This window comes from Saccostrea cucullata, unplaced genomic scaffold (genome assembly GCF_032062105.1).
Source record: "Saccostrea cucullata isolate Sc308-1 unplaced genomic scaffold, CSIRO_AGI_Scuc_v1 ctg81, whole genome shotgun sequence".
Classification (NCBI taxonomy): Eukaryota; Metazoa; Mollusca; class Bivalvia; order Ostreida; family Ostreidae; genus Saccostrea; species Saccostrea cuccullata.
Window position 1 is genome coordinate 436,805 of NW_026931903.1, and position 20,539 is coordinate 457,343.

At 34.9% G+C, this 20,539-nt stretch overlaps 1 protein-coding gene across 1 annotated transcript in view; it reads right to left on the reverse strand.

Annotated features, from left to right (window-relative positions):
* The window catches only part of LOC134233990 (uncharacterized), a 79,238-nt gene that overhangs the window by 26,609 nt on the left and 32,090 nt on the right, over window positions 1-20,539 (reverse strand). The window contains 27 exon segments of the mRNA XM_062716049.1: window positions 385-471; window positions 806-1,371; window positions 1,373-1,388; window positions 1,604-1,660; window positions 1,826-2,416; window positions 2,514-3,080; window positions 3,414-3,500; window positions 3,691-4,278; window positions 4,571-4,627; window positions 4,813-5,403; window positions 5,503-6,069; window positions 9,555-9,635; window positions 9,833-10,420; window positions 10,619-10,675; window positions 11,476-12,066; window positions 12,164-12,730; window positions 13,791-13,874; window positions 14,068-14,652; window positions 14,912-14,968; window positions 15,196-15,774; window positions 17,374-17,870; window positions 17,939-18,011; window positions 18,187-18,213; window positions 18,489-18,530; window positions 18,956-19,525; window positions 19,743-20,309; window positions 20,443-20,493. Coding sequence (XP_062572033.1) covers window positions 385-471; window positions 806-1,371; window positions 1,373-1,388; window positions 1,604-1,660; window positions 1,826-2,416; window positions 2,514-3,080; window positions 3,414-3,500; window positions 3,691-4,278; window positions 4,571-4,627; window positions 4,813-5,403; window positions 5,503-6,069; window positions 9,555-9,635; window positions 9,833-10,420; window positions 10,619-10,675; window positions 11,476-12,066; window positions 12,164-12,730; window positions 13,791-13,874; window positions 14,068-14,652; window positions 14,912-14,968; window positions 15,196-15,774; window positions 17,374-17,870; window positions 17,939-18,011; window positions 18,187-18,213; window positions 18,489-18,530; window positions 18,956-19,525; window positions 19,743-20,309; window positions 20,443-20,493 — 8,790 coding nt within the window.

Here is a 20,539-nt window from a genome sequence, read left to right on the forward strand (position 1 = left end):
TTCAAAGTCCATATTACGTAGCCTAGGAAAGAAACGGCAACATTCCTACCCTCAATACCCTCCATTCCAACCTTTACTAACCCCTGCCGAGTTTATCTACCGAAATGTGTTTTCTTCTTCATTTATTTTCCAACCTTATTGAAAATGAAAAAAATATACTTATTCCCGTGAATAAGATATCCTAATTAATTCTATTTTACCTTCAACTATATTTTGTGTTTGGTAAAAAATGTCAAAGCCCCAAATATCATAATTTTAACCTCTAGGAATGTTTTTCTATTTTTTTATCAATTCCGTATGACGCAGATTTAAATGTCAACGTAAGTTTCAACTGTGAAAATAGTGTCTTCACAAAAGTCCATCTGTATGGTTCATCAAACTTACTGATTGTTGTAGTTGGCATCATTGTAGTGGTAGTAGTGGTGGTTGTTGGTTTTGGTCTCGGCCTTGGTGGCTCTACATCTTCATCAACTTTGTAAGATAATAATGGTTGAAATTTGGAGTTATTCATTTTATAAGAATGCAAAACTAACACCTAATTTCTATAACTAAATCCAAAATTTTTTAACATCACAGAAATTGGAAAAAGAAATATCCCAGTGTATATCTTGAAAATAATCTTTCTAATGAACAGTTTTATGAATCACAAAACACTCATTTTGACCAAAACTTTTTGCAGTGGATTTGTCTACCGTATCTGTTTGATGCAAGATTTTGTAACATCATAGAAATTAAAGAAATATCTACATGTATACCTTGACATATATTTTTCTTATTCAAAGTTTAAACATCCCAAAATACATACTTAAACCGAGGATTTCTGCTGTGGATTTGTCCACAGCATCATCTCCTTCCTCTGTATTAATGAGATGACGATAAATATAGAGAGGGTGGGTTGAAGTCTCATCAATTTCTGTTGTATCATTCAAATCAAAACCAACAGTGTACAGGTTAATATTTTCTTTTTCTGCCTCTTCTGCTTCATTCCATGTGGCATATATATCATCACTTCTCTCATTTGCTGTCATTAAGAAAATGAGATTTCGAGCGAAGTCTCGATCGCCATTTCTTTCATTGAACATTCTTCGTCGTACCATACGGACGGCACCTGCTGCATCAGATGCCGTTCCTCTTTTATGACCCACACTATCAACAGCAGAAATAATGTCCTTTTTCGAAGGATAATCATTTAGATCCCATTGCTTATCGTTTGATTCTCCATATCTCATAAGGCCCACTGTGTATTCTTTGTTGTCGATGTCGAATCGATTGACCAGGGATTTGGCATATTTTTTCATGGCCTCAAACGTTTTCTGTGGAACTGAGGAATCCATCATGATGACAACATCATATCCAGAATCCCGTGGTGGTTGTTGTTGTTGTTGTTGCTGTGAATGTACAATAATGATTTTCATTTTCAATGGTAGAAAGAAAATGATTGAACAGATATAAAATATGCCATTAAATTTAGATATAACAACCTCTAACTTTCTTTAGGTGAAAACTGAAATATTTACGCTTTTCAACTATAGATGAATGTCTACTTTTACATTAGATAAACTTTTCTATTCTAAAATCAAAGAAATTTGTTACATATTCTTACTCGTAGTTGTAGTGGTAGGCAAAGGTCTGTCTCTTCTCGGGCGAAGAATATTATCAACTGTAAAATAAGATATTTGAAAACTTAAAACAAAACATATATAAAGTTTCTAAAATGTAAACAAAAATGAGTTTGTTTATTGTAAAATTTTTTATAAAGAAACAAATGCTATAAAGGATGAGTAAAATATCAATAGTTTTTCTAAAAAAAAAAAGGCATGAATACCAGAATTGGCTAGTCTTTTTGGAACTTCTTTGATGTCTTGTTTCCTTGTAATCAAATATCTATATGTACTAAGGGGATATGTCGGAACCTCATCGACCTCAAATGTGTCATTAATGTAAAATCCTACGGTATAAATGTTTATGCCCTCATCTTCAGCACGCTCTGCTGCCCGGAACGCTTCATAGGGATCCGTACTCCGATCTACTCCTGTCAGTAAAACAATTAAGTTTCGTGCAAAGTCCCTGTCTCCATTATCCTCTCGGAAGTTCTCAAAGTTCACAATGTCTAGAGCGTCTTGTAGATTACTTTCACCGGGTTTATATGAAATGTCTTTAATTTTGTCCATTACTTCTTGTTTCGTATCGAGGTCTTTTAAATGCGCAAATGTATCTGAATCCCCGCTGTAGCGTACGAGACCAATGCGATACTCTTCATCATCGATACTGAGATTATCCACAAGATTTGTAGCAAAATCCTTCATTTGGTTAAAGACTCTCCTATCATCCACAGAAGAATCTAGCAGGAATACGACATCATATCCAGTGTCTCGAGGTTTTGTTGTGGTTGTCGTAGGCATGGTCGTAGTTATTACTAAAATAATGTACAAAAAAGTTGAATCATAGTATTCATCATAATATTATTCTAGAAAAAGAGAAAATCCAATTTAAAAGTGAAATGTAAAATGTACCTGGACAGACAGATTCAAAGATTTTCTCATCTAAACCTTCAAGTTCATCAAAGGAATTAACTGCAAACGCATTTACACTTGCTGGCTCACTAGCAATGCCATTCACTTCCTTCAAATCCTTCAGTGCTATACCAATGGCATAAATATGTATGCCCTTTTCTCTCGCTTTTTCAGCCTCAGGAATTGTTCTTTGATAATTGATATTGGATACACCATCAGTCATGATAATGCAAATGTTTGGAACACCTGCCCTGTCACCATTAGCTTCGGAGAACATTTCTTCGTGCATTGTCTTCAGTCCATCGGCGGTGTTGGTACTTCCATATCTCCAAGGAACTTTGTCAACGGCGTCAAACAACTCTGCCTTTGTGTTATAGGTATTGAGCTGGAATTCTACCGTTACTTGAGTACTGTAAGACACAAGACCGACTCTCACCTCCCCACCATCTATGTTTGCAGAGTGAAGAAACTTCTTAACGAAAACTTTCATTTTGTCGTAGTTATCGTTTCCCACACTAGTGGACGAGTCCAGAATGAAAACTAAATCCACTTTTGCGAAACACTGATCTAAAACAAAATTAAGAGAGCGCAATGATTTTTAATGATGTCTAGTTCCTTACCATCTCAATTTGTATAGGACATTATGAAATCTCAAGATGAGGAATTATTTAGGAATATGATGAGTTGGGAATATATACACCTGTGCATCATTAAAAATTGGTTGTAAATTCTATGAATGATGAAAATTTTAAGGTATCAGACTAAAAGCAATTATTATAAAAAAAAGTAAATTCTTTTATCCCCAAGAGGATTTCAACTGAAGTATGTAAGTTTATCCTAAGGGTACATTTTCAGCATATTTGATTTAATCTTCTCATCTTGATGGTTCATTAAGCTTACTGATTGTTGTAGTTGGCATCATTGTGGTGGTAGTGGTGGTTGTTGTAGGTTTTGGTCTCGGTCTTGCTGGTTCTACATCTTCATCGACTATGTCAGACAAAAATTGATAACACTTGGAGTTTTCATTATATAAGAATGCGAAAATAAAAACGTTTCGATAAATCAGCATCTGTTTGATGCAAGATTCTCTAAGATCATAGAAACTAAAAAAAATCCACATGTACTCCTTGAAATAATTTTTTCTTATTTAAAGTTTAAAACATCACAAAATACTTACTTAAACTGAGGATTTCTGCTGTGGATTTGTCCACAGCATCATCTCCTTCCTCTGTGTTAATGAGATGACGATAAATATACAGAGGGTGGGTTGAAGTCTCATCAATTTCTGTTGTATCGTCTAAGTCAAAACCAACAGTGTACAGATTGATATTTTCTTTTTCTGCCTCTTCTGCTTCATTCCATGTGTCATATATATCATCACTCCTCTCATTTGCTGTCATTAAGAAAATGAGATTTCGAGCGAAGTCTCGGTCGCCATTTCTTTCATTGAACATTCTTCGTCGTACCATACGAATGGCACCTGCTGCATCAGATGACGTTCCTCTCTTCTGACTCACTCTATCAACAGCAGAAACAATGTCCTTTTTCGAAGCATAGTCATTTAGATCCCATTGCTTATCGTTTGATTCTCCATATCTCATAAGGCCCACAGTGTATTCTTTGTTGTTGATGTCGAATCGATTGACCAAAGATTTGGCATATTTTTTCATGGCATCGAACGTTTTCTGTGGAACTGAGGAATCCATCATGATGACAACATCATATCCAGAATCCCGTGGTGGGGTTGTAGTGGTAGTTGTGGTTGCTGTCAATGGTAAAAAATGATTTTCTGTTTAACAGGAAGGAAAAAAAAACATTGAACTGGAATAACGTATGCCTATGCATTTATTGTAATGAATTGCCCATATTTTACCTTGTGAAGAATAATCAGTATATATATATATTTTTTAAACTATCAGTAGGCATCTAATTTTAATTAGGTAATTGGCTCATATTTGAAATATATCTGTTTTTCAAATTTTATATAGAAAAATATATACCCATTTTATTTATTTATATTGATAAAAAAACTCACATGAGCATGTACAAATACTTACTCGTAGTTGTAGTAGTAGGTAGAGGTCTGTCTCTTCTCGGGCGAATGATATTATCAACTGGAAATATAAAATTTAAACTATTTTTAATCTTTAAATGCAAAAAACAAAGCATGAATCAAGTTTCTATATAGTAACAATATTGAGAATGTAAAATTTTATAACAATTCATCAAACAACTGCTATAAAAGACTATACTATTAAGGTGTGTACAAAATCTACACTTTTTAAAAAGAAATGTGTACCCGAATTCGCTAGCCTTCTTGGTATTTCTTTGATGTCTTGTTTTCTTGTAATCAAATATCTATATGTACTAAGGGGATGTGTCGGAACCTCATCGACCTCAAATGTGTCATTAATGTAAAATCCTACGGTATAAATGTTTATGCCCTCATCTTCAGCGCGTTCTGCCGCCCGGAACGCCTCGTAAGGATCCGTGCTCCGATCTACTCCTGTCAGTAAAACAATTAAGTTTCGTGCAAAGTCCCTGTCTCCATTGTCCTCTCGGAAGTTCTCGAAGTTCACAATGTCTAGAGCGTCTTGTAGATTACTTTCACCGGGTTTGTATGAAATGTCTTTAATTTTGTCCATTACTTCTTGTTTCGTATCGAGGTCTTTTAAATGCGCAAATGTATCTGAATCCCCGCTGTAGCGTACGAGACCAATGCGATACTCTTCATCATCGATACTGAGATTATCCACAAGATTTGTAGCAAAGTCCTTCATTTGATTAAAGACTCTCCTATCATCCACAGAAGAATCTAGCAGGAATACGACATCATATCCAGTGTCTCGAGGTTTTGTTGTGGTTGTCGTAGGTATGATCGTAGTTATTACTATAATAATATACAAAAAAGTTGAATCATAGAATTCATCATAATATTATACTAGAAATAGAAACAAAATCCAATTTAAATGTGAAATGTAAAATGTACCTGGACAGACAGATTCAAAGATTTTCTCATCTAAACCTTCAAGTTCATCAAAGGAATTAACTGCAAACGCATTTACACTTGCTGGCTCACTAGCAATTCCATTCACTTCCTTCAAATCTTTAAGTGCAATACCAATGGCATAAATATGTATGCCCTTTTCTCTCGCTTTTTCAGCCTCAGGAATCGTCCTTTGATAATTGATATTGGATACGCCATCAGTCATGATAATGCATATGTTTGGAACACCTGCCCTATCACCATTAGCTTCGGAGAACATTTCTTCGTGCATTGTTTTAAGTCCATCGGCGGTGTTTGTACTTCCATATCTCCAAGGAACTTTGTCAACGGCGTCAAACAACTCTGCCTTTGTGTTATAGGTATTGAGCTGGAATTCTACCGTTACTTGAGTACTGTAAGACACAAGACCGACTCTCACCTCCCCACCATCTATGTTTGCAGAGTGAAGAAACTTCTTAACGAACACTTTCATTTTGTCATAGTTATCGTTTCCTACGCTAGTGGACGAATCCAGAATGAAAACCAAATCCACTTTTGCGAAACACTGATCTTAAATGAAATCAAGAAAATGCAATGAATAATATGTATCTATAGGTTAGACTCATGACTCGTACACCTTGCGAGTGCTTGATGAAATTGAGCATCTTGTTTGATTTAAGACTACCTTTCTGAAAGAGGAAATTAAAAGTTTTGAATGGTGGAAGATACAAATAAGAGGATTTGTTAGATACCATGGTTGTTTGAGGTTCAAAATATCAGCATCCAGTTTGAACTTGTTAAGACGGGAATTAACAGCAAGTAAAAGAAAGATCAGGAGGGCTTTAGAAAAGGAAAGTGCTGTTGTGACCAATTATTTATATTAAAAAACATGGTAGAACAATGCACTAAATATCAAAGACAACAAATCATAAATTTCAATGATTATGACAGGATTCAGAGAGACACAGTGTGATGAAGATTCTAACCCACTGTAGTATAATCAAGCTGTCCTTATAAAACATTCTTGGCAAAATTTATAAATTCTTTTGGTAATTCTTTAAACAAAGTTTCTTTGTGAAATATGGGATAAGACGAGGAGCCCTATTGCTATATACAAGGTTATTTTTGCCCGTGTTATTTTCACCCTTTTACACTTGCTAACAATCTTGCCCCGTTTTTTAATTCGCTTAGTCACAGTTCTGTTAAAACAAGAGGCCCACGGGCCTTATAGGTCACCTGAGTATCCCGTAACAAGTTTCCAACAATTGAATTTGATTCATGTTTTACACCAGAGGCAATGAAATTCACAATTTTGAAAGAGAAACCATTGCTTATCATCATTATACACTTAGCGTGCTTACTTTGGTTACTTATACCCAGAGGTACATCAGAGCAACAAAGACAAAATGAATTACTATTTATAACCAGTTGTGCACCCCACCCCACAGGAACTACTGACCCTAGGGCCACATATTTCAAAATTTTGGAAATTTCATCATGAATTTTATTTCATCCTAAATTGTTGATTAATATCAAAGTGCAGATTTCAAAGCATTAATTCATATTCAGACTATGTACCCCCATTCTCTAAATACATCTGACCCAGGGGCCCGGAAATTAACCATTTTGAAAGAAACAGCTTTCTTCATCATTAATATATACTTACATAATTGGCATAGTACCCAGGAGCACAGGAAAAATTTTTCAAAGTATTCATCGATTTTTGTTATATAAACATTAGAGCCCCGCCCTAACACATGAAGCCCTGGCCCAGGGGCCCAGAAATTCACAAATCTCAAAGAGGCATCCTTCCTTCTCATAACTATGTACATAGTTCATTGGTTTAATACCCAGGCGCAGAAAAGAAGATTTCCAAAGAAATAATGCATTTTCACTATATAATCTATATAGCCCCGCCCTAGCACTAGAACCCCTGACCCTAGGGCCATGAAATTCACAATTTTGGATGAGGCAGCCTTGTTCAACATAACTATGCACTTGGTTAGTTTATTTAATACCCATGAGCAGAGAAGAAGAATTTCAAAGAATTTATGCATTTTCACTATATAATCTAGATAGCCCCGCCCTAGCACTAGAACCCCTGACCCTGGGGCCATGAAATTCACAATTTTGGTAGAGGAAACCTTATTCAACATAACTATGCACTTGGTTAGTTTATTTAATACCCATGAGCAGAGAAGAAGAATTTCAAAGAATTTATGCATTTTCACTATATAATCTATATAGCCCCGCCCTAGCACTAGAACCCCTGACCCTGGGGCCATGAAATTCATAATTTTGGTAGAAGACCCAATGCTGATTACAATCATACCAACAGTTTGACTGCTTAATGTCCAGGAGTAAAGAAGAAGATTTTTAAGGATTGCACTATTTTTAGTGGTTTTGGCCCCACCCCCAGGCCCCAGGGGGGCAAGGACCATGAATTTCACAATTTTTGTTCCCCTTCACCAATAGATGCTGCATGCCAAAATTGGTTGAAATTGATTCAGCAGTTTCAGAGAAGAAGCTGAAAATGTTCAAATGTTAATGCACGACGAACGACGCACGACGAACAACGACAGACGAAAACAGGTAGCAATAGGTCACCTGAGTTTATTCAGGTGACCTAAAAATTATACCGCGTTCTTTGAATTCGTCCCGCTTTAAATTTGTCCACTTGTGACAAGGGCAAAAATGACAAAAATAAACGGGGGAGAAAATTTCCATGAATGCATTATTCATTATGGTAGTTGAATGTTATTTAAATCAACTCTCAGTGAAAACAACACAGGCATCCGGTGGATTCTCTTTGGCAATGTAAAAGACTTAAATTATTCAGATGATCTATCCCACTTTCTCATCTGGAAACACAAATGAGAAGCAAAAATCCCAGTTGCAAAATATGCCATCAAAATGATTTTAAACATCAATACTTAAGTCCCTGAAAACAATAAAAACACCCCAAAACAACTAAATTAAAAAGAGATTAAAACATGTCATACATATCTTGCAAACATAGTGACATCAGATGGCAGTACTGAAAAGAACAAAAATGCAAGATTAGCAAAAGCCAGAGGATCTTCTATTAAACCATATTCCGTTCATGATATATGAAAATCAAACAGTGAAAATAAACACACTGAGAGCAATGCATAATAGGTGTTTATATTTTTGTCTTAACGGCTGGTGCTGAATTCTAGAAGATAACATAGATTGATATTATAGTTTCCATATCACAGTTTCCATTTTTGGTGCTTCAGAAAAACAACAGATATGAGGATAGTACTAAGAAAATACAGAAGGAGATAGATGGGCCATGTCTTAAGAGAGCCAACAAATGATATAACAAGAGTGGCACTCAGATGGACCCCAGAAGAGAACAGGACGAAAGGCCGACCAAACACAACATGGAGGCTACCTGCTGAAAATAAAACACCCAGAGAAGGAAACTTATATGAGGAGAGGTTAAAAAGTTAACAAAAAAATAAAGAAAAAACGACAGTCAATAGCCTTTACCCAATGGGCCTCCGGGTGCGAATAGAACTAGGACGTAGGTACGTAAGTTGAAGGATTAGTAAGTAGGTAGGTAGATTTTAGTTTTCAAATTTTAAAACTTATTAGTAAAGCAGATATAAGAACTCACATATCGGAGTTCAAAGTAAAACAGTTTTGAAATAAATAGCTATTTTGTCGGTTACTCGTTTATACGATAGATTGATTTCAATGAGATGATATGATAACATTCAGGCAGGGCAGGTCAGACTTTACCCAAAATTATGGAACGTCTTGAAATATCAGAATATCTAATTTATATATCTAGGAATATGATGAGTTTGGAAGAAACATGCTTTGGGGTTTTAATAATTTCACAAATTTAAATGAGAATAAAAGCCAAATTTAAATGAGAATAAAAGAATTTTTTATAACAGACACAGGTGTATTCTTTCAATTTAAGAGATTTTTAAGCTTTATGCATATGTAAATTTATCTTACAGGTACATATACTAGAGCATATTTGATTTAATTTGCTTATCTGTATGGTTCATCAAACTTACTAATTGTTGTAGTTGGCATCATTGTGGTGGTGGTGGTGGTTGGTTTTGGTCTCGGTCTTGGTGGCTCTACATCTTCATCAACTTTGTAAGATAATAATGGTTGAAATTTGGAGTTCTTCATTTTATAAGAATGCAAAATGAACAAAAGAAAGAATTCAATAATTTAACCTCTTTTTGATGCAAGATTTTGTAGCATCAAAGAAAATAAAAATAAATCACAATGTTTAAAACAAAAAAATATTTCTTATTAAAAGTGTTATAAATCACAATATACATACTTAAACCGAGAATTTCTGCAGTGGATTTGTCCACAGCATCATCACCCTCCTCTGTATTAATGAGATGACGATAAATATAGAGAGGGTGGGTTGAAGTCTCATCAATTTCTGTTGTATCGTCTAAGTCAAAACCAACAGTGTACAGATTAATATTTTCTTTTTCTGCCTCTTCTGCTTCATTCCATGTGGCATATATATCATCACTCCTCTCATTTGCTGTCATTAAGAAAATGAGATTTCGAGCGAAGTCTCGGTCGCCATTTCTTTCATTGAACATTCTTCGTCGTACCATACGAATGGCGCCTGCTGCATCAGATGCCGTTCCTCTTTTATGACCCACACTATCAACAGCAGAAACAATGTCCTTTTTCGAAGCATAGTCATTTAGATCCCATTGCTTATCGTTGGATTCGCCATATCTCATAAGGCCCACTGTGTATTCTTTGTTGTCGATGTCAAATCGATTGACTAAAGATTTGGCATATTTTTTCATGGCGTCAAACGTTTTCTGTGGAACTGAAGAATCCATCATAATGACAACATCATATCCGGAATCACGTGGTGGGGTTGTCGTGGTTGTTGTTGTTGCTATAAATGTAAAATAATGATATTATGTTTCAATGGGAAAAAATGTTTAATCATGCTTTACATCTGCTCTTACATTTAAAAATATGGACAATCTAATGGTTTGTCGTTATAAACCATGATCTTTTTGATTGAATTTCAAGTGATTATTTGGGGGAGGGATCAATTAAAAAAAGAGAAAGATTTGTTACAAATACTTACTCGTAGTTGTAGTTGTAGGTAATGGTCTGTCTCTTCTCGGACGAAGGATATTATCAACTGTAAAGATCAATTTTTTTTATATATTTATGACCTTAAGAAGAAAAGTATAAATACTCTCTAACTGACTATAATAATTCCTTAAAAATATATTGAGATAGCTATGCAAATACTGTGGAATCATCTAAATATGTGGATGTCGATGTTAGTAGGTAAGATGTTTGATTATTACCAAATAGCAGATTTCAAACAATTAATTCACTTTCAGTAAATAAAAAGAGCCCCCCTCCACTATGGTTCCCCTGACCCAGGGGCCTTGAAATTCACAATTCTGGAAGAAGGGTCCTTGCTCATCATGGCTATATTAATGAAGGTAGTTCATCTGCTAAATACCCAGATGCAGAGAAGAAGATTTTTAAAGATTTGATGATTTTCACTATATAATTAATAGAGCCCCGCCCTAAGACCAGAACCCTTAACCCTGAGTCCATAAAATTCACAATTTCGGAACAGTCATTCTTGCTCATCATTACGATGTCCTTAGTTTGTTTGTTTAAAACCCAGGAGCAGAGAAGAAGAATTTCAAAGAATCTCTGCATTTTCTCTATATAATCAATAGAGACCGCCCTAAGACCAGAACCCCTGTCCCTGGGGTCACAAAATTCACAATTCTGGAAGAGACTTTCTTGCTTACCATAATTATATACTTACTTAGTTTATTTAATACCCAGGAGCAGAGAAGAAGATTTTCAAAGAAGCTCTGCATTTTCACTATATCATATATATAGCCCCGCCCTATCACTAGAACCCCTGATCCTTCAAACAGAACTAGTAGTTCATTCTTTTACATGTTTGCATACCCGATCTTGCTAGCCTTCTTGGAACTTCTTTGATGTCTTGTTTTCTTGTAATCAAATATCTGTATGTACTGAGGGGATGCGTTGGAACCTCATCGACCTCAAATGTGTCATTAATGTAAAATCCTACGGTATAAATGTTTATGCCCTCATCTTCAGCACGTTCTGCTGCCCGGAACGCCTCGTAAGGATCCGTGCTCCGATCTACTCCTGTCAGTAAAACAATTAAGTTTCGTGCAAAGTCTCTGTCTCCATTGTCCTCTCGGAAGTTCTCGAAGTTCACAATGTCTAGAGCGTCTTGTAGATTACTTTCACCGGGTTTGTATGAAATGTCTTTAATTTTGTCCATTACTTCTTGTTTCGTATCGAGGTCTTTTAAATGCGCAAATGTATCTGAATCCCCGCTGTAGCGTACGAGACCAATGCGATACTCTTCATCATCGATACTGAGATTATCCACAAGATTACTTGCAAAGTCCTTCATTTGGTTAAAGACTCTCCTATCATCCACAGAAGAATCTAGCAGGAATACGACATCATATCCAGTGTCTCGAGGTTTTGTTGTGGTTGTCGTAGGCATGGTCGTAGTTATTACTAAAATAATGTACAAAAAAGTTGAATCAAAGAATTCATCATAATATTATTCTAGAAATAGAAAAAATCCAATTTAAATGTGAAATGTAAAATGTACCTGGACAGACAGATTCAAAGATTTTCTCATCTAAACCTTCAAGTTCATCAAAAGAATTAACTGCAAACGCATTCACACTGGCCGGCTCACTAGCAATTCCATTCACTTCCTTCAAATCTTTAAGTGCAATACCAATGGCATAAATATGTATGCCCTTTTCTCTCGCCTTTTCAGCCTCAGGAATCGTCCTTTGGTAATTGATATTGGATACGCCATCAGTCATGATAATGCAAATGTTTGGAACACCTGCCCTGTCACCATTGGCTTCGGAGAACATTTCTTCGTGCATTGTTTTAAGTCCATCGGCGGTGTTGGTACTTCCATATCTCCAAGGAACTTTGTCAACGGCGTCAAACAACTCTGCCTTTGTGTTATAGGTATTGAGCTGGAATTCTACCGTTACTTGAGTACTGTAAGACACAAGACCAACTCTCACCTCCCCACCATCTATGTTTGCAGAGTGAAGAAACTTCTTAACGAACACTTTCATTTTGTCATAGTTATCGTTTCCCACGCTAGTGGACGAATCCAGAATAAAAACCAAATCCACTTTTGCGAAACACTGATCTGAAACAAAATTAAAGAAATCGCATTGATTTTATGCTTCTGTATTTTATATGACTGAATTGATTTGAAAAGAGCTGCTTGTCTGGTCAAAATATGAAGCGTATCTCAAATTTCATTGATTTTATTTAAAATTAAGATATTTAAAAGTTAAAGGCTTGCAAAAAAGGAACTTTGTAAGAAACCCTATGTTTTTATAGTATTAAATATTATCACACAAAATGCTTTGATAAAATTTGGATATGTGTCCAAAAATAATTAGCACAACAGATATAAAGCAAGAGGCCCAAGAGACTTTATGTTACCCAAGGATGCTTCCTTATGAATATGACATATCGGTATCATGGTTTTGCTTTTCTTGAGAAGATTGTTAAACATTTTTCCTATGTATTCATATCTAAATCTTTGATTGTCTATTCTGGCCTCACCCTAACTTCAGAGTAATGATTTTAACAAACTTGACTTTATATCATCTTAGAATGCTTCTATATAAATATAACTATCATGGCTTTGCTGTATTTGAAAATTATCCCTTTGAAATCGTTTGAAAACTTTTAGTGTCCATTGTCGCCGCACCTTTCACCAGGGATCATATGCGTTATTTAAATGCACTTGAATCAGCACTACCTGAAAATGTTTCCATATAAGTTTCATCCTTTTTGGTTCAGTGGTTCTGGTGTGGAAGAAGTTTCAAGGATTTTCCTATTTTTGCCTATGAAAATTTTGGTCATCTATTATACCTCCACCCTACCCCTGGGATTTATGATTTGAATTTACACTACCTTCGGCTTACCTGGCCCACTGGTTCTTCTTCAGAAGATTTTTTTTAAAAATTCTTAACTATCTCTCCTTGAAAAAGCGTGGCCCTTCACTTGAACTAATTTGAATCCCCTTTACCTAAAGATGTTTTGATGTACGTTTGGTTGACATTGGCTCAGTGGCTTAAGAGAAGTAGGCAAGATACGTTGTGTATGTCCTAAAGTCATGTAATGTAATAAATTCCTCAAAATTATTTTTGCGAGTTTATTTTAATTTGCTTTTTTGTATGGTTCATCAAACTTACTGATAGTTGTAGTTGGCATCATTGTGGTGGTGGTGGTGGTTGTTGGTTTTGGTCTCGGTCTTGGTGGCTCTACATCTTCATCAACTTTGTGAGATAAAAATGGTTAAACCTGGAGTTTTTCATTTTATAAGAATGCAAAATGAACAAAAAAAAATCGATAATTTAAACTCTTTAAAATGCAAGATTTTGTAGCATCATAGAAAATAGAAATAAATCACAATGTTTAAACAGAAGAAAATATTTCTTATTAGAGGTTTATAAATCGCAATATACATACTTAAACCGAGGATTTCTGCTGTGGATTTGTCCAAAGCACCATCTCCTTCCTCTGTATTAATGAGATGACGATAAATATAGAGAGGGTGGGTTGAAGTCTCATCAATTTCTGTTGTATCGTCTAAGTCAAAACCAACAGTGTACAGATTAATATTTTCTTTTTCTGCCTCTTCTGCTTCATTCCATGTGGCATATATATCATCACTCCTCTCATTTGCTGTCATTAAGAAAATGAGATTTCGAGCGAAGTCGCGATCGCCATTTCTTTCGTTAAACATTCTTCGTCGTACCATACGGATGGCGCCTGCTGCATCAGATGCAGTTCCTCTTTTATGACCCACTCTATCAACAGCAGAAACAATATCCTTTTTCGAAGCATAGTCATTTAGATCCCATTGCTTATCGTTGGATTCTCCATATCTCATAAGGCCCACAGTGAATTCTTTGTTTTCGATGTCGAATCGATTGACCAGGGATTTGGCATATTTTTTCATGGCGTCAAACGTTTTCTGTGGAACTGAGGAATCCATCATGATGACAACATCATATCCGGAATCACGTGGTGGGGTTGTTGTGGTCGTTGTTGCTGCAATATGTTAGTGATATTTTGAAACTATTATTCTCTCATTTGGAATTGTTTTTATAGTGATAGAATTTTATGTTGTACTTTCTATTTTACAAAATAATTTTAAAGAGAGATAAGATATCTAAATCATGTTTAATCCTTGTCATTTTTAAATATATTTCTATAGGTACATCTCAAAAATGTAATTCAGTTGATCTTTTATCATATTATCTGACAAAATTGATGGTATTTAACAAATCCTGTATGATAAATCACTCACTTGTGGTAGTTGTCGTTGGATATGGCCTTTCTCTTCGTGGTTGTATGTTTTTATCAACTGGTTAAATAAGATAAGTTAAAAATGTAATGTATTGAAATGTTCTTCTTTTAATGTGTGACAAATCAATAAGTTAATTTTAATTGTAAATTTTTCAACATTTTTTCTTATTTACTTCTTAATTAAATCCCGTAAATATTGAACTAGAAGGTTCTTTATTTATGTAGACATTTTTATTTTTCAATAAGCACCAATTTCTTTTTAACAAACATTTTCTATAGTCTTACTAGATTTGGATAAAGAAATCATCGTTCCTTGGAGGTCTCTCCTGTTGTTGATTAAGTATCGGTATTTGGATAGAGGATGTGTTGATACACCATTGATTTCAAACGTGTCATTGAGGTAAAACCCTACGGTATACAGATTTATTCCCAAAGCCTCAGCTCTTTCTGCAGCTCGGAAAGCGTCATATGGATTCGAACTTTGGTCCACACCCGTCAGCAAAACAATTAAGTTTCTGGCAAAATCTCGGTCTCCATTGTCGTCTCTAAACATGTTGAGAGTGACTGTGTCGATTGCTATTTGAAGATTACTTTCCCCAGGTCTGTAATTCATTGATAACATGCTCCGAATTATATCATCTGTTTTCCTATACGTGTTAAGTTGAGTGAGGGCCTCTGCGTCAGTGCTATATCTCATAAAGCCGATTCGATATTCTTGGTCATCGACATTCAGTTCGCGAGTCAATTGAATTGCAAAATTTTTCATTTCTTCGAACAATGCTTGACTGGATACTGATGAATCAAACATGATTATTACGTCATATCCGGATTCAACTTTTGGTGTGGTTGGCACGGTCGTAGTAACTGAAAAGATAAAAATAAACATTATAGTTATATACATTATTTCCAATTCTTTATCCAAACGCTTTTGAAAAGTGTGTTATTCATGAAATGATCATATTTAGAGGTAAACATTTCCTGTTGAATTTTTAACTTGATTTGCAGCAATAGTTTACAATACACTGATTGAATCTACGCTGTACAGTTAAGATTAAAGTAAGGAGGCGGGGCCTAATTTGTACGGGAAATATTTACTATGACGTCTCACATAATAAAAGGTCTCAAAATACCACAAAATGAAATTATATGCTATTACAAACAGCTGGATTGCTGTAAACTAAATACAAACTTGTTATTACATGCAGTTTTGTCGTTTGTTAAATCCCAAACAACAGTATGTAAACGATGCATCGATCGCAATGCACTTGTCAATGTAACGTCATCCCGCAAAAATGACGCAGTTTGTACACAGTGAGAGGCTGATCAAGTCACATTTTGTACAATGAAAAATGTCTTTTGTTCTGAAATGAAATATTATTTGCAATTAAATAAAAGGCCGTTAATTTGGATGCGATGTCTATTTTAGTATTTTATTTTTAAACTGTCCGTACATTTTCCAGACAAGTGATACTGTCATGTGTTTGTATGCAGATTCAATGAAAAAGTAATGGAAGGACCCTAATAAATCGATAAGTTGTAAGAGCATACCCTCAATGTATCTTGTCAAGTTTTTACACATAAACTTAAGAAGCATTAAGATATTTGAAAAGTGCTGCGATCCTCATGAAATCTTGCAACTAAATTAATTATAGCTATATTAAATGTAGTGGACCAGCAAAATAATCAACCTGCCGTCCAAAAAATAAAATTTTAGCAATTAAAAAAGGGAATCTATATAGGTTCGCAGCACTTTTCACAAACTACATATAGTGTTGAAAAGGATTATAAATTAAACTAAGATTTTTAACTTGGTTATGCCCTTGCAATATTGGAATTTATAGATGACAGCTAAACTGCAAGTATAATTGCTAAAATCATGTGACGTCGACATCACGTGACAAGTCTAAATAAGAAATCTTAATGTCCCCAACATGTAGATTTAAACCACATTACATTTTTTTGATATCAGTGAAGTCCTAAAAAGAATCTACCATCCAAATCAAGTGTGTATTTTTTATCTTAAAAAATCGTGGATATTTCCATTTGCAACCTTAACTGTGCTGCGTATAAAAATGAGAGAAAAAAAAATAAGATAAAATGACATTGTGTGATCTCTGTAAAATAATTTAATTTAGTGCGAGCATTACTTGGTAAAAAGGCTCTGTTTGTGTTGATGTATTAATCTATTATTTATATAAACTTAAGGGGTTAATCTGTAGTTTTTTGGAAAGTCAAAGTATCAGGACGTATTTTTTATGAATATCCCTCATTTTACAATCTGATAGAAATATGATTTTATTAAGATAAAACTTTAATATCATTTTCAAAAACAAATATTTGCAAAACTCCGATAAGTGAACAATCAATGTGGTTTCTAAGTAATTCTTGATTGGTTACCGTGGTGAAAACATTCAACGTATATTACACTTCAGGTTTCGTACAAATTACATTAAAGAAACAAACCTGGGCAAACGGATTCAAAAATTTTCTCGTCTAAACCCTCTAATTCATCAAAGGTTTTCACGGCAAATGCATTGACGCTTGCTGGTTGACTGGCTATTCCGTTCAGTTCTTGCACGTCTTGTAAATTAATACCAATAGCATAGATATGAATACCCTTCTCGCGTGCAACCTCAGCTTCGGGAATGGTTCTTTGGTAATTGATGTTAGAGACGCCGTCAGTCATTATGACGCATATGTTTGGTACATCGGACCTGTCACCATTGGGTGCCGTGAACATTTCTTTGTGCATGACCAGCAGACCGTCTGCTGTATTTGTGCTTCCATATCGCCACGGTATTTTGTCGACTGCTTCAAATACGGCGGCTTTGGTACTGTAAGTGTTGAGTTGGAATTCAACTGTTGTTGTAGTGCTGTAAGACACGACACCGACACGAACTTCACCGCCGTCAATGTTGGCTGTGTGCAAAAACTTCTTAATAAACAGTTTCATCTTGTCGTAATGAACAATATTCAATCTCAAAGTCCATAAAACAATACAAAATAGCAGCAGAGAAAACACCACCTCTAATTGTCTTGTCCAACGCTTGTTGAAGAGTCCAATATAAATATCAGATCCACTTTCGCAAAGCACGAGCTTCCTGTAAAGTGTACGAGTCAGACTATAGTATCAAATGAATAAGCTTATGTCTCGATCACTTTTATACATCATTGACATTTCTTATTTGTAAAATATTTTTTTTTGATTTATTTCTGATTGGAGGAATTAAAACATGCACTATGTAAATTGTTAGTGAATTAAAGGGAAATTCTTACCAGTTGAAACTGCAGTTGATGTAGCAGCTGAAATAATGTAATGAAAATATCATGAGAATTTTTTAACTATAAAAATTTTCACACTTATTAGGAGGATAGCATAGAGCGAATTACAAATAAAAATCACCGATCGTTTTCAAACACAATAAGTATCAAAATTCACATTACAAATAAAAATTTTATATAGATTTTATATATTTTTAAATTTCTTAATTTGAAATCTTCAGTAAATCTTAAAATATTTGTTTATTAAAATATTTCAAAATGAATGAAAATAAGAAAAAGAATTTAAAATTTCGTACGTGGTAAAGGTCTCTGTCGACGAGGTTCACTTTGTTCTTGAACTGTAAAAAACGACAAAACTAATTATCATTTAGGAAAAAAATAATTATTACATTGTATACTACTTTTTAACTTGTGATAATGAACTCCTTTATATTTTTAAAATGAAAATTCAAATGAAGATACTGTTTTCGAAGAAGACCTGTGAACCAAAAAGTTTTTTTTTAAATTTACAAACCCATTTGATGAATTTATATACGGATATAATTGTTAAGAATATTTAAAAACATCATTGTAAATTGTTTATCTTTCTGAACTTTGTTATATTTCTTTTCAATGGTATCAAACATTACGAAATACCTTTGAATACAGCTACATGTATTCATAGGTTTAATACAGTTTGAAAGAGACAATCCACAAAGGTACTTTGAGCACTGTCCCAAGCCTTTATCTGATTTACTATACAACGTAATGTGCCGAAACTTACTTGAACTGAATAAGCTCGCTGGAGAGGTAGCGATGTCCCTGGCAGAATTCACCATATAGTTATACGTTTGTAGAGGCCAAGTACTTATTTGTTTTAGTTCCTGTGTATCACCAACATAAAACCCAACGGTATACAAATTTATTCCAGCTTCTTCAGCACGCTCAGCTGCCCTATAAGATTCATATACGTTTTCACTTTTATTAGCACCGGTGAGTAATACAATGAGATTTCGTCCAATGACCCTGTCTCCATTTTGGTCCGTGAACATATTCTGTCTGATATAATCTATTCCGTTTCCAATCTCTCGGTTTCCGGATCCTTGAACAAACGGAATCCTGAAGGTGGCTGACAGAATATCACTTTTTGTATTGTATCTGTTTAGATGCCATTCAGTATTGGTGTTGTTCCCTTGCGTGTATTGAGCAAGTCCGGCTCTGTATTCTCCCTCATTTATGTTGAGCATGTCAATGATTTGATAGAGATAAGTTTTCATATCCTCAAAGACGTATCTTGATATACCGAAAGAATCCACAAGGAATACGATATCATAACCCACTTCAAAAGTTGGCTCTGTAAACAAAAGGACGAGAATGTAATGTTTGTCATGAAACAAATGTACTGGATAATGAACAACATTTCCCTTTTGAAAAGATTTATGAATTAAGTATTATTCTGGTCAAAACAATTTTCTAAACAAATTAAAGCTTGCATGCACACACAGCGATCAGATGAGTGAAATAAGGTAAATGTTAAAATCAAAATAACTACCACATGCACAGAACGATACCTGGACAGGTAGAAGACGCAACTATTTCGTCATCCAATCCATCTAACTGAGAAAATGACGATACAAAAAATGCATTCTTCCCCGAAGGTTGAGACGCTATAGTATTAATCTCTGCATAAGCATCATATGAACCTAAACCAACTGCAAAAATGTGTATTCCTTTAGCTCTGGCAATCGCTGCCTCTTGACTTGTACTCTCTGGGTTGATAGATGTGCCGTATGTTATAACAATGGCTATATTCGGGGCATCTGGTCTATCCCCTTTTGATGGAATAAACATATTTTGATGCATTGTGCGGATTCCTGCAGCTGTATTTATCGGTCCATAACGCCAAGGTATGTTATCAATAGCTCTCTCCAGTTCGTCTTTAGTACTATAATCATTAAGGTAAAATTCTACCCAAGATTTTGAACTGAATGTCAGTAATCCAATTTGAACATCACCACCGTTAATATTCAGTTGATTTAGAAGTTTTTTGCAGAAGTTAATCACCTTTTGAAAATCTTCCGGCTTCACACTGTCTGAGGAATCCAGGACAAACACAACATCCGCCATGTCAAAGCACACTAAAAGAGTAATTCAACTGAACTAAACATTAACAAACAACTAAAGGGGAGATGCACACTACAAGGAGCAGTAACTAACACCACAGACATGGGGAAAATTGTACACCCATTAAATTATATGAACTTGACAAACCTGGAATAGGCGTTGTTGGAGCAGAGGTTGTTGGTGGCCGTGTAACTACACCTAGAGAAAAGACATTCAACAAACAAGTGTACTATAGATTCATTTG